Here is a 16014-nt window from a genome sequence, read left to right as displayed (position 1 = left end):
TGAGCTGTGGAAAAGAAGTTCCTGTAAAACAGTCTAATAGGGGGTACAGGTGTTTTGTTAGTTGTCTCTTCAAAGGTTGCATGGCGTTTCAACTTTCTTTTTATGACGTCTTCAACATAACCATTGGAGAAGCCATTGTTGACTAGGTCCTGCCTTACCTTACAGAGTTCTTCGTCGACTTGCTTCCATCCTGAGCTGTGACTGAGAGCACGGTCGACTTCAGCGTTGACAACACTCCTCTTGTACCTGTCTGGGCAGTCACTGTTGGCATTGAAGTACATTCCTATGTTTGTTTCCTTAGTGTAGACTGCAGTGTGGAAGACTCCGTTCCTTTCCGTGATTGTTAGATCTAGAAAGGGCAGCTTCCCATCATTCTCCACCTCGTAAGTGAAACTTAGCACAGAATTCTTCTCGGATGGCTCCTTCAGCTGCTGCAGACGTCTGACATCAGATACCTGAATAAAAATGACGTCAACATACCTGCAGTATATGGCAGGTTTGAAGTCCTCGTCAACCAAGACCCTATTCTCTATGGTACCCATGTACAAGTTCACAAACAAGACACCTAGAGGAGATCCCATGGCGACCCCATCTACATACTTATACATGTGCCCATCTGGACTCAAGAAGGGTGCCTCTTTAGTGCAGGCTTGGAGTAGCTTTCTTAGTATGCTTTCTGGTATGTCAAGAGGAGTACAAGCCGGATCACTTTATACTCTGTCCATTATCATCCCGATTGTTTCATCTACAGGTACGTTGGTAAACAGCGACTCTACATCCAAGGAGGCTCCTATCACCATGGCCCATGCTCCCTGCAGCAAGTCAACGAATTCCTTTAGAGACATCAGGCTGAAAGCACAAGGTACATAAGGAGTCAGCAAGCAGTTGTGTCACTTAACCAGTCTGTTTGTGGGTGTGGGTATCTGGCTGATGATTGACCGAAGTGGGTTTCCAGGCTTGTGGGTCTTGACATTCCCATAAGCATAACCAGGTTTGCGTTCCCAATATCGTTGGGCAGGTGGAGTCCGGATTTCTTGGCGTTCACAGTTTCGATCAATCTGTTTACCTTCGTTTTCAATTCAGCTGTAGTGTCCTTCGTTGCCCTTCGGAATTTAGTTTGATCAGAGAATATGAGGTTCATTTTTGCCACATATTCGTCTTTTTTTTAATAATAACGTATATTGGCGACTTGTCGCCTCTCCTGACGACACCTTGTTCTCACGAAGGCTTTTGTCTGCCGCTTTGAGCTTGGGGGACAGTATAGTGCTTCTGTAGTTACCGCGAATCTTTCCTACTTCTGCAATAATTTCCACTTGCAAGATGTCTTTAGTGGTAACCTTCTTTTGCGTCTCGAGGTCAAATATGTCGTTCAGTAGGATCTCCAACACCACTTTCCAGGCCATCTCACTTGGTCTAGACATAACGTAACAGTTTATACCCAGATTTAAGAGAGTGATTTGGTCCTCAGTGAGGTTGTTTCCAGCAATGTTTTAAGAGGCCATCTCTGGGTCGTGGAATCGCCATAAGTCCTCCAAATAACGTTGTCAGTTTCTTGATGATCCTGGTTTCGGTGCAATTGCGATGTCGATCAATAAGGATGTCGAGGTGTTGGTCGATTCGACTACGAAGGTCTTTGTCGATATTGATGTTTCTCCATTGGTCTGTAGCATGAAGTAGTTGCGCTTTGCTATTGTTGATCTCATTTTCTACCTTGCGTATCTGATTTCGAATCATATCTTGACGATATTTTATCGCGAAGGCTTGGTTTCTTGCTTCTCGATCGTGCGTTTTAATATTAGTATATTTTTGTTGCAGTCTTTCTTGTAAACATATGTTGTTGAATATGACCAAAAGGGTAAGATTAACCCTTAAACTGCTAAGGGGTCCTGAGGGGATTTACACCCCTGTGCGCATGAAAAAAAATCTAAAAAATTATTTCGTCTTCTAAAAATGTTAATTTGTGTTCCTTGAGCACGGGAAAAAATCGTAGGTGACATATTTTGGGTGCAATAGGCCGAGGAAGTTTGGCAAAATGTGGACATTGACGGCGCGGTCGTCAGTGCCGATCAGCGTCACCCGAGCTGACAGGTGAGAGTTGCCACAATGATATTATCACTTAATTATTTTATGTCTGATTGATTTTTTCTTAGTTTTTTCAGTAATATTATTCAATAATGAGTATTGTGATAAATTTAAATAATAAAAGGGGTGAATAATTGCTATACTCAAAGGTATGGTGTGCATATTAGTGATTCAATTATGTTCATAAAAGAATAAACAAATAGTTTTGCTGTTATTACACTCTATACACACAGGTTATATATAAGTATCTGCATGTTTTGTTCACCATAATGAATCACTTAAGTTTGTATTGAGAGTCAAAAAGCAACGAAGAGTGACCGCCACATGTTGCCACTCACTAACTCAACAACGCCTCACTCGCCCACTTTCTCCTCCCACCATCCTGTTTTATATTTTATTCACAATATACAGACGTTATATATAAGTATCTACATGTTTTGTTCACCATAACTGTACAACTAAGCTGATATAGTTAGTTCAGGCAATAAGAGTCGTCGCTATACTCAGTCAGCAGGCGGCTCCCTCACTCATTCAAGGTCACACGCACTAAACTTTCTCCCCCAACAATACTGTCTGCAGTGTTATTACATAATATACACATATTATATGTAAGTATCTACATGTTGTATGCACCGCAGCTGTACACCTAAGCTTATAGAGTGCCCAAAGAGCATAGTGGCCACTCTCCACACAGCCAGACAAGTCATGCAGACGATGTCACCTCCGTCACCCAAATGGCTCCACCCAACATAATCCTTTTGCTGTTATTACACTAATACACACATTATATATAAGTATCTACATTCGTGTTCACCATAGAGAACCACTGACCTGGTATGTTGAATGAAGACAATAACAAGTGGCCAACCAGTCAGTAAAGGGTGCTATCTCCCTCCGTCCCTCAGCATCACTCCTCCCACAGCGCTAATTATCACAACAATCCTGCTATTATCACAATCCTTGTCATTTTTATCAGTCACGAGTCATCTGTATAATTGTCATCGCTAAATAATAGCAGTTATATACTTATTTTGACATTTTTCGGCGATGCTGTGGTCACAAGCTGAACAGCAATGCTATTCGCTCATGCTGCGTGTGCCAGCCTTGGTTGCTCCAACAGTACTGTGCCTCTCACACCTGAGAATATTGCCCACGATTTTTTTTAAATGGCATCTGTTTACAAGAGCCCTGAAGAAGCTAATGTGAACCCCATGTAGCCGCGAGCCATATGAATATAACCTAACCTATCTTTATAGGTTAGGTTAGGCTAGGTGGCCGAAAAAGTTAGGTTAGGTTAGGTTAGGTAGTCCAAAAACAATAATTTCATGAAAACTTGGCTTATTAGGCAAATCAGGCCTTGCATAGTAGGCTAAGAAGTGCGTTCTGGCTACTAGGTACGACATATATATATATATATATATATATATATATATATATATATATATATATATATATATATATATATATATATATATATATATATATATATATATATATATATATATGTCGTACCTAGTAGCCAGAACGCACTTCTCAGCCGATTATGCAAGGCCCGATTTGCCTAATAAGCCAAGTTTTCCTGAATTAATATATTTTTTCTATTTTTTTTCTTATGAAATGATAAAGCTACCCATTTCATTATGTATGAGGTCAATTTTTTTTTATTGGAGTTAAAATTAATGTAGATATATGACCAAACCTAACCAACCCTACCTAACCTATCTTTAAAGGTTAGGTTAGGTGAGGTAGCCGAAAAAGTTAGGTTAGGTTAGGTTAGGTAGGTTAGGTTGTCGAAAAACAATTAATTCAGGAAAACTTGGCATATTAGGAAAATCGGGCCTTGCATAGTAGGCATAAAAGTGCGTTCTGGCTACTAGGTACGACATATATATATATATATATATATATATATATATATATATATATATATATATATATATATATATATATATATATATATATATATATTATATATATATATATTAGTATATTTTGGAAGCAGTCTTTCCTGTAGACATATATTATTAAATATGACCGAAAAAGTAAGATTAATAATTCTAACACGAATTTTCTCGATCTTTCTTACGTTTCTTTTCACTGTTGATGGTAATTCAAAAATCAATTCTCCAAAATTCATTTTTATTTCTACTCTGACGCGACACTTGAGCGCGTTTCGTAAAACTTATTACATTTTCAAAGACTTTAGTTTACACACACACACACAACTTTAACTGAATAGAGCTTAAACATCTTCGAGTTTTTTATACCTACATTTGGGTGAGGTGACATGTTACAATAGTTTTGGATGAGGTGAAAATAAACTTTTAACACAAGACAGGACACGAAAAAATGGGTTTTAAAGGTAGGTAACTGCAGAAGGCCTATTTTTATTGGCCCATATTTCTTGATGCTTCTATATTGGAGCGGAGTCTTGAAGTGGGTAGAATATAGTTGTGCATTAATTGGCTGTTGATTGCTGGTGTTGACTTCTTGATGTGTAGTGCCTCGCAGATGTCAAGCCACCTGCTATCGCTGTATCTATCGATGATTTCTGTGTTGTTTGCTAAGATTTCTCTGGTGATTCTTTTCTGGTTTCCTTTCTCTGGTTTTCTTTTGGTTGTGGGAAGAGATTATATGTTCCTTAATGGAGCCCTGTTGCTTATGCATCGTTAAACGCCTGGAAAGAGATATTGTTGTCTTGCCTATATACTGAGTTTTTTGAGGCTTACAGTCCCCAAGAGGGCATTTGAAGGCATAGACGACGTTGGTCTCTTTTAAAGCGTTCTGCTTTGTGTCTGGAGAGTTTCTCATGAGTAGGCTGGCCGTTTTCTTGGTTTTATAGTAAATCGTCAGTTGTATCTTCTGATTTTTGTCTGTAGGGATAACGTTTCTATTAACAATATCTTTCAGGACCCATTCCTCCGTTTTATGAGCTGTGGACAAGAAGTTCCTGTAAAATAGTCTAATAGGATGTATAGGTGTTGTGTTAGTTGTCTCTTCAGAGGTTGCATGGCGTTTCACTTTCCTTCTTATGATGTCTTCAACGAAACCATTGGAGAAGCCGTTGTTGACTAGGACATGCCTTACCCTACAAAGTTCTTCGTCGACTTGCTTCCATTCTGAGCTGTGGCTGAGAGCACGGTCGACATAAGCGTTAACAACACTCCTCTTGTACCTGTCTGGGCAGTCACTGTTGGCATTGAGGCACATTCCTTTGTTTATTTCCTTAGTGTAGACTGAAGTGTGGAAACCTCCGCTCCTTTCCATGACTGTTACATCTAGAAAGGGCAGCTTCCCATCCTTCTCCATCTCGTAAGTGAAACGCAACACAGAATTCTGCTCAAATGCCATCTTCAGCTCCTGCAGATTTCTGACATCAGGTACCTGTGTAAAAATGTCGTCAACATACCTGCAGTATATGGCCGGTTTCAAGTTTACGTTCATATATACATATATATATATATGTCGTACCTAGTAGCCAGAACGCACTTCTCAGCCTACTATGCAAGGCCCGATTTGCCTAATAAGCCAAGTTTTCATGAATTATTTGTTTTTCGACTACCTAACCTACCTAACCTAACCTAACCTAACTTTTTCGGCTACCTAACCAAACCTAACCTATGAAGATAGGTTAGGTTAGGTTAGGTAGGGTTGGTTAGGTTCGGTTATATATCTACGTTAATTTTAACTCCATTAAAAAAATATTGACCTCATACATAATGAAATGGGTAGCTTTATCATTTCATAAGAAAAAAATTAGAAAAAATATATTAATTCAGGAAAACTTGGCTTATTAGGCAAATCGGGCCTTGAATAGTAGGCCAAAAAGTGAGTTCTGGCTATTAGGTACGACATATATATATATATATATATATATATATATATATATATATATATATATATATATATATATATATATATATATATATATATATATATATATATATAATATATATATATATATATATGTCGTACCTAGTAGCCAGAACGCACTTCTCAGCTTACTATGCAAGGCCCGATTTGCCTAATAAGCCAAGTTTTCCTGAATTAATATTTTTTCTCTAATTTTTTTCTTATGAAATGATAAAGCTACCCATTTCATTATGTATGAGGTCAATTTTTTTTATTGGGGTTAAAATTAACGTAGTTATATGACCGAACCTAACCAACCCTACCTAACCTATCTCTATAGGTTAGGTTAGGTTAGGTAGCAGAAAAAGTTAGTTAGGTTAGGTTAGGTAGGTTAGGTAGTCGAAAAACAATTCATGAAAACTTGGCTTATTAGGCAAATCGCGCCTTGCATAGTAGGCTGAGAAGTGCGTTCTGGCTACTAGGTACGACATATATATATATATATATATATATATATATATATATATATATATATATATATATGTATATATATATATATATATATATATATATATATATATATATATATATATATATATATATATATATATATATATATATATATATATATATATATATATGTATATATATATGTCGTACCTAGTACCCAGAACGCACTTCTCGGCCTAATATACAAGGCCTGATTTGCCAAATAAGCCAAGTTTTCATGAATTAATTGTTTTTCGACCACCTAATCTACCTAACCTAACCTAACTTTTTCGGCTACCTAACCTAACCTAACCTATAAAGATAGGTTAGGTTAGGTTAGGTAGGCTTGGTTAGGTTCGGTCATATAGCTACGTTAATTTTAACTCAAATAAAAAAAAAATGGCCTCATACATAATGAAATGGGTAGCTTTATCATTTCATAAGAAAAAAAATAGAGAAAATATATTAATTCAGGAAAACTTGGCTTATTAGGCAAATCGAGCCTTGCATAGTAGGCTGAGAAGTGCGTTCTGGCTACTAGGTACGACATATATATATATATATATATATATATATATATATATATATATATATATATATATATATATATATATATATATATATATATATATATATATATGTCGTACCTAGTAGCCAGAACTCACTTCTCAGCCTACTATGCAAGGCCCGATTTGCCTAATAAGCCTAGTTTTCATGAATTAATGTTTTTTCGACTACCTAACCTACCTAACCTAACCTAACGTTTTCGGCTACCTAACCTAACCTAACCTATAAAGATAGGTTAGGTTAGGTTAGGTAGGGTTGGTTAGGTTCGGTCATATATCTACGTTAATTTTAACTCCAATAAAAAAAATTGACCTCATACATAATGAAATGGGTAGCTTTATCATTTCATAAGAAAAAAAATAGAGAAAATATATTAATTCAGTAAAACTTGGCTTATTAGGCAAATCGGGCCTTGCATAGTAGGCTGAGAAGTGAGTTCTGGCTACTAGGTACGACATATATATATATATATATATATATATATATATATATATATATGTCGTACCTAGTAGCCAGAATGCACTTCTCGGCCTAGTATGCAAGAACCGTTTTGCCTAATAGGCCGAGGGATTTTCTATTTTTTCAATGAAATGTTTCGAATTGGTTGATTTGAATCATTAATATTATATTATATTAAGAACATAAATAATTGACTTAGTTATGTTAGTTTAGGTTCGGTTAAGATAGGTTAGGTTAGGTTAGGTAGGGTTGGTTAGGTTCGGTCATATACTTACGTTAGTTTTAACTCCAATAAAATATAATTTACTCATACATAGTGAAATGAATAACTTTATCATTTCATAAAGAAAAAACTAGAAAAATACATAAATTCAGGAGAACTTGGCTTATTAGGCAAATCGCGTCTTGCAGAGTAGGCCGAGTACTGAGTTCTGGCTACTAGGTACAACATATATATATATATATATATATATATATATATACCCCATGCGCAGTTTAAGGGTTAATCATTCGAACACGAATTTTCTCAATATTTCCTACTTTTTTCTTCGCTGTCAAGGTAACTGAAAAATTATTTCTCCAAAATTCATTTTACAGTTTTATTTTGGTCTGACACCTAAAGGTCTTTGGTAAGGGCTTCTTACATTCTCAAAGACTTGTTTACACTTATTTGTTTAAGACTTGTTTACACTTACTACTTGTTTACACGTAACAAAGACTTGTTTACACTTATACACATCATGCTTATATGCGTTATTGGGAAATACAAGCCTGGTTATGCGTATTAGAATGTCAAGACCCACAAGCCTGGAAACCCACTTCGGTCAATCATCAGCCAGATACCCACACCCACATACAGACCAAGTCTAAGCGACTCAACTGCTTGCTGACTCCTTATGTACCTTGTGCTTTCAGCGTGAAGTCTCCAAAGGAATTCGTTGACTTGCTGCCGGGAACACGGGCCACAGGGATAAGAGCCTCTTCTGGATGTAGAGTCACTGTTTACCAACGTACCTGTAGATGAAACAATCGGGATGATAATGGACAGAGTATATCGTGATCCGGATTGTACTCCTCTTGACATACCAGAAAGCATACTAAGAAAGCTACTCCAAGCCTGCACTAAAGAGGCACCCTTCTTGAGTCAAGATGGGGACATGTATAAGCAAATAGATAGGGTCACCATAGGTTCTCCCCTGGGTGTCCTGTTTGCGAACTTCTGCATGGGTACCATAGAGAATAGGGTCTTTGTTGACATGGACTTGACACCCGAAATATACTGCAGGTATGTTGCCAATATTTTTATGTAGGTACCTGATATTAGACTTCTGCAGCAGCTGAAGGAGGCATTCGAGCAGAATTCTGTGTTAAGTTTGACTTACGAGGTAGAGAATAATGGGAAGCTGCTCTTTTTAGATGCTTTTTTTAGTCACGTAGGAGGAACAGAGGCTTCCACACTGCAGTCTACACTAAGGAAACAAACATAGGAATGAACCTCAATGCCAATAATGACTGCCTAGACAGGTACAAGAGGAGTGTTCGTGTTAGAATTATTAATCTTATCCTTTCCTTATTAAGGGTATTAAACCTTACCCTTTATATATATATATATATATATATATATATATATATATATATATATATATATATATATATATATATATATATATATATATATATATATATGTCTTACCTAGTAGCCAGAACGCACTTCTCTGCCTACTGTGCAAGGCCCGATTTGCCTAATAAGCCAAGTTTTCATGAATTAATTATTTTTCGACGACCAAACCTACCTAACCTAACCTAACCTAACTTTTTCGGCTACCTAATCTAACCTAACCTATAAAGATAGGTAAGGTTAGGTTAGGTAGGGTTGGTTAGGTTCGGTCATATATCTACGTTAATTTTAACTCCCCCCAAAAAAATTGACCTTATACGTAATGAAATGGGTAGCTTTATCTTTTCATAAGAAAAAAATTAGAGAAAATATATTAATTCAAGAAAACTTGGCTTATTAGGCAAATCGGACCTTATTAGGCAAATCGGACCGAGAACACACTTCTCGGCCTACTATGCAAGGCCCGATTTGCCTAATAAGCCAAGTTTTCATGAATTAATGTTTTTTCGACAACCTAACCTAACCTAACTTTTTTAGCTACCTAACGTATAAAGATAGGTTAGGTTAGGTTAGGTAGGGTTGGTTAGGTTCGGTCATATATCTACGTTAATTTTAACTCCAATAAAATAAAATTGACCTCATACATAATGAAATGGGTAGCTTTATCATTTCATAAGAAAAAAATTTGAGAAAATATATTAATTCAGGAAAACTTTGGCCTATTAGGCAAATTAGGTCTTGCATAGTAGGCTGAGAAGTGCCTTCTGGCTACTAGGTACGACATATATATATATATATATATATATATATATATATATATATATATATATATATATATATATATATATATATATATATATATATATATGTCGTACCTAGTAGCCAGAATGCACTTTTCGGCCTACTATGCAAGGCCCGATTTGCCTAATAAGCCAAGTTTTCCTGAATTAATATGTTTTCTCTAATTTTTTTCTTATGAAATGATAAAGCTACCCATTTCATTATGTATGAGGTCAAATTGTTTTTATTGGAGTTACAATTAACGTAGATATATGACCAAACCTAACCAACCCTACCTAACCTAACCTAACCTATCTTTTTAGGTTAGGTTAGGTTAGGTAGCCGAAAAAGTTAGGTTAGGTTAGGTTAGGTAGGTTAGGTAGTCGAAAAACAATTAATTCATGAAAACTTGGCTTATTACGCAAATCGGGCCTTGCATAGTAGGCTGAGAAGTGCGTTCTGGCTACTAGGTACGACATATATATATATATATATATATATATATATATATATATATATATATATATATATATATATATATATATATATATATATATATATATATATATGTGTATATCACGAAAATAAACACGTGATTAAGAATGTGACAATGTCAGACCACGAAGGAAAAATGAAACAGGAAATTTCCTTAAGTACTTTCGTATATTAAATACATCTTCAGAAGGTCATTTTACAGATCGAGTGATGGGTATAAATAGGCAGGAGAGAGTGGTGAAGTAAGGTGAGGTACAATACTTGGACAACGCAGAAGGCCCATTGGCCCATCAGATGCACCCAATTGGCCCATCCGATGTAGCCCAATGGCCCATCTGATATAGCAGACATACAAGCATAATACATAGGTAATTATAACATAAAGAGGTAAATATATACAATAAATTAGTGAGACAAATGTTTTTCAATGATTCTACTTAAATCGCCCTTTAGCTGATCTATTAGAAATGGATCTAAGTTATATAGACCACTGCTAATATTCAAATTACTTTCTTTGGTGATCTGTATCAAAGCGGATTCAATTATGTTTCTGTTATAGGTGCTTTTACAATTTGTTATTGAAGACGCACTCTCCCAATCAATTTGGTGAGCTTTTTCTGACAAATGCACAAACAAAGCATTAGATAATTGGCCATGTCTTACAGAGTATTTATGTTGCGATATTCTACATTTTAAATCTTTAGATGTTTGCCCGACATAGAACTTATTACATTCCTTACAAGGTATTTTATAAATGACGCAATTATCACTACGAGGGCTGTTCCTTACTAATAGCTTACCAACAGTGTTTTCGTAGCTAAACATTACATCTATATTAAAAAGTTTCAAGGCCTTGACAATATTCTCAAACCCATGAATCCGCTTTGATACAGATCACCAAAGAAAGTAATTTGAATATTAGCAGTGGTCTATATAACTTAGATCCATTTCTAATAGATCAGCTAAAGGGCGATTTAAGTAGAATCATTGAAAAACATTTGTCTCACTAATTTATTGTATATATTTACCTCTTTATGTTATAATTACCTATGTATTATGCTTGTATGTCTGCTATATCAGATGGGCCATTGGGCTACATCGGATGGGCCAATTGGGTGCATCTGATGGGCCAATGGGCCTTCTGCGTTGTCCAAGTATTGTACCTCACCTTACTTCACCACTCTCTCCTGCCTATTTATACCCATCACTCGATCTGTAAAATGACCTTCTGAAGATGTATTTAATATACGAAAGTACTTAAGGAAATTTCCTGTTTCATTTTTCCTTCGTGGTCTGACATTGTCATATATATATATATATATATATATATATATATATATATATATATATATATATATATATATATATATATATATATATATATATATATATATATATATATATATGTACCAAGTAGCCAGAATGTTGTTCTTGGCCTAATATGCAAGGCCCGATTTGCCTAATAAGCCAAGTTTTCCTGAATTTCAATATTTTTCTATTTTTTTACTTATGAAATGATAAAGCTATCCATTTCATTCAATGTATTCCCAAATGGTCTGATGTTCCCATCACTGAAACATAAGAAAAAGAGTTAAAAAACGAAATGAAAAACAATGAAAAAAATAAAAAATAAACTATAGTCATGAAATGAATGATATGGTAAACAACACAGCTCAATTCAACCGCAATGTCAAGCAAAATAATTAAATCAATATGAAAATAAATCAAAATCTATTAAAATTAAATTTATCAATGAATTCAGAAACATTGAAATGGAATCGTAACATATTTAGTATGGCGTGTGTTGCTATTACGTGCAAAAAATTAAGCTGTTTAAAAAAAAAAAAGTTTTTACCTGTCACAGGTGTGGCGTCTATATAGTCGGTATAAAACACGTGCGTATTCAAATGAAACGTTATGTCAAACTTTCATGGCAGTCAGTGAAGCACTTTTGGAGATTACAGTGTTTTGCTCTTATGTCCAACAGATGGAGCTGTTTGTAATAAACATTTTATTTCCTGTCACAGGTGAGGCATGTATATACTAGGTATATAAAAACACGCGCCTATTTGAATGCAACGTTGTGTCAAAATTTTAAAGAAATCGGTAAAGAGGTTTCACAGATTTCCCTCACATGAAAAACAGTTTAAAAGAAAAGAATAAATATTTTTTCCCGTCACAGACATGACATCTATAGAGCATGTATATAAAAACCCGCTCGGATGCGAATGGAACTTTGTGTGAAAATTTCAAGGCAATCGGTGAAGAACTTTCGGAGATTAGCAATAATGAACAAACGAGCATTTCCATTTTTATTTATATAGATATATAAGCATATAATTTATACTGTCTATATAGTATGTTCTATATATTTATTTATTACACCTGAATAGATTTGTAACTGAAAAATGTCGTAATTATTGGTTATTTACAAATGAGGGTTCACAAGTACATGTGCACCAAATGCGTGCACATGTACAAATGCAGAAATAACAAATACATGTGTATAAATACCTGTGCCCCTTTTCCAGGACAACCCAGCATACGACGTGTGGGCAACGATGTTGCTGGCATTGCCGGAAAGGAGTCACATCATGATGGGGAACGACGTATGGGTGTGGGCGGAGGACGATCAGGTGGCCCGGCAGCTGCTGCAGCAGTCACAAACCTGGGTGTTGCAAGATGGTCTCTCTCAGCCCATAGACCTCCCCTCTCTGGTCAGGATCTGCGGCTCCACACACATTGCCCACAATGGAGGCAGTCTCCTGCCATGTTAACATAATACAAATTATAATCACATTCCATCAGTCTTTAATTAACATTAAATTTGTACATATAGGGAATGGTGCGAACGTGGCACAATAGTTGACATATGTGTTCCTCAGTTCTGTTGACCTCAGCTGGATCTGACTAATAAATGAATGGGTGCCCGTGCGGCCAGCCTTCCCCATGATTTTCTGGGACCTGGACAAGCTTGCCAGACTTAGCGTTCCCCTATAATGGTGTACCAGGCATAATCAATCAAGCATATTTTTGGCTTTCAGGAAAAGAAGGTCATTATTCAACTGAATTAATCTCTGGTGCGCCCTCACTTGGATTATTGTATCCAGTCAAGAAAACATCATCTTCAGAAAGACAGCTGCATTAGAAAAACTTTAACACCGGGCAACAAAAATCATTGCAGAACTAATTCAACTACCGTAACAGGAACACAAGAGGGCCACCGGACTAATAACATTGCAAACCAGATATGACAGGGCTGATCTCATCGAAACTTAAAATTCTGAACAATTTGGAGGAAGTTAATCCAGACAACTTCTTCTTCCAGACAGTGTCGGAAAATCCGACACCATTTAATAATCATACAAATAATAGCTGTGTTGTATAAACAAGTTAACCCATAGAAAACGTAACTTGTAGTGGAATTACCGTCTAAAGAAAACGGGATATCATCACCACATACTATTATATTCACCACCTATTATGGTGGGAATTATTCTTAAATACATTAGTCTTTGGACTTTACCATCATATAAACATCTCATATAAATTAACTTAATTATCAATATTAAAGTAGAGTAAATGTGACCCTTCTATCACTTATTGACATCTGGACAATGTAAGCCAGGCGTCAGGGAGTGGTGAGGGGGCAGCCATTGTTTATACTAGACCAAAGGCACACGGGAGCAAATACGGCTCCTGTTAATTTTACTTGGACGTAGTGTTATGGAAACCAAAGGTGTACCATTATCAACACGCTGTCATCAAATCAAGTTAAGTGTTCTTTCCGAAACCCATTATCTATCATCAGTGGCCATTAATGTCATTATATAGGGTGACCCAGTTAGAGCACGTGGTAGCCTCAAACTAAAGGTAATTAAGCCAGGTCTTCATTGTTCCATGTACAGTGTTTTCTCTGAAATACCTGTCATATACTAGGTTTCTGGCTTCACAGTTAGCGACCTTTTGACAGGTCAAGACGAGGAAGCAAGACTTTGTGCACCAGTTACTGGGTGATGGAAGCTACCTCAAAGAGGATAATTTGGTGCCTACACCCTAGTTATACCTGGTGGACTAACCTGCTGTACTATAAGATAAGGAACCTCTTCAATGTATGTAGTCTATTACTGTAGTTTGATTGGCTGCATATATATTTAATTAATATAAACCCCCCCTAATGTGTAGAGGATCGATTTGTGAGATTATGAGATTATTGCAGAAATACAGTCCACTTATCATTATACAAATTGCTATCGAAGTATATAAATTAACGTAAATATAAATTAAATAAATATAAATCTCACAGGTCGGTTCCCACATTATTTGGTCATCTTCGAACCGGATGACGGATTATTTGATCCTTTGAACCCACATTTGGTCATCTTAGTACCGGATGAACCAGTTAACCAGTGGATTCATTAAATAAACTAGTGCAGTGTGATTTAAACAAAGCCAGCAGTCAAAGACGGCAGCGTAGCCTCGAGGGAGCTCAGGAGCCTCCCTCAGCCCAGATCAGCCTTAGTCAGCGGTTTCATGTACACCCACAGATTTGGTGGTGTGTTATTCTGTGAAATGACAGCGCTAATATAGAAGCCAGCCAAATTAGTGACTGTGTCGCGAGATTGTTCACAGATTTCGTGGTGTTAAATTTCGCGAGAGATTATCTACGAATTTTGTGGAGTTTATTTCGCGAGGTCACTAATAATATTTAATACTTCTAGATACTATTAGAAGTTTCATAGAGGCTAATTAAGAGGCTATTATCAATAATTGTGTATATTATTTCTCCAATATAGAGAATTATTTAATATATTGCACTAGTGATCACAGTATAATATTTACTAATTGCCAACCCACAACAGGGTAGGATATTAACATTGACTAGTTGAACTATTATCGTTCATCCTAGTCCCATTATTACCATAGTCAGTTGTAATATATTCAACAACCTAACACCATTAATGAATGGTCCAGACCCTATTTTGGGTGTAATTTTTATCAACTCGAGTTGAGTTGTATATATAATAATTTACTTATGATCATCACACCTTTGAGTGATTAATTAGTGTCTCTACCATCCTAGGGTGATATAGAAGAGCTAACCTAAAGGTACTTCCAGTGACACTGGTTTATCACTCAAATCATTAGTGTGTATGATTGTATATATATAATGTGTATTAATTTTAAGTGCTAACCTCTAGTAGAGGTAGGATTATTGCCTAGTGAGTGCAGAATTTTTCCCTAGGCTAACATCAGTGCTTGTTCAGTATTATGAGCAGCCCAAGTACAAGCCCCACAAGGCTTCACCAACTAGCTAGTATGGATAATGCTGGCAATGAGAAAACTGTCATACATCTAGTACTACAATTGTTGGACATACCTCAACCTGATCAGACTGCTGACTCATTACAATCCTTCAGCATGGAGTTTGAGTTACTACTAAGAACATTCAGTCTTAAGGTTGATATAACTACTAGTGAATGGATGACCAAAGTAGTCCTTCAACGAAAATTGTCCAGCGATATACTAGATGAATTATATGCACATCAACATAACACCATCCTGACAGTACAGGACATCACTGAAGGTTTACATTCCATCATAAACAAACGACGAGCAAATGAGGAAGTTAAAGCCTCATGCAAGCCTTCAGAAATAGAAAATAATAGTCA

The 16014-nt window shown here is 36.1% G+C and overlaps 1 protein-coding gene across 1 annotated transcript in view; it reads left to right on the top strand.

Moving 5' to 3' along the window:
- Positions 1 to 13134, top strand: part of LOC138354468 (leucine-rich repeat-containing G-protein coupled receptor 5A-like) — an 83336-nt gene extending 70202 nt beyond the window's left edge. Inside the window, exon 4 of the mRNA XM_069308667.1 lies at positions 12874 to 13134. Coding sequence (XP_069164768.1) covers positions 12874 to 13119 — 246 coding nt within the window. The 3' untranslated portion in view covers positions 13120 to 13134. The remainder of the gene's footprint in view (positions 1 to 12873) is intronic.
- The last annotated feature ends 2880 nt before the right edge of the window (positions 13135 to 16014 follow it).

The sequence above is a fragment of the Procambarus clarkii genome, chromosome 63 (assembly GCF_040958095.1).
Source record: "Procambarus clarkii isolate CNS0578487 chromosome 63, FALCON_Pclarkii_2.0, whole genome shotgun sequence".
NCBI lineage: Eukaryota > Metazoa > Arthropoda > Malacostraca > Decapoda > Cambaridae > Procambarus > Procambarus clarkii.
Note: the sequence above shows the minus strand (reverse complement) of the source record. Positions and strands in the feature narration are given on the sequence as shown.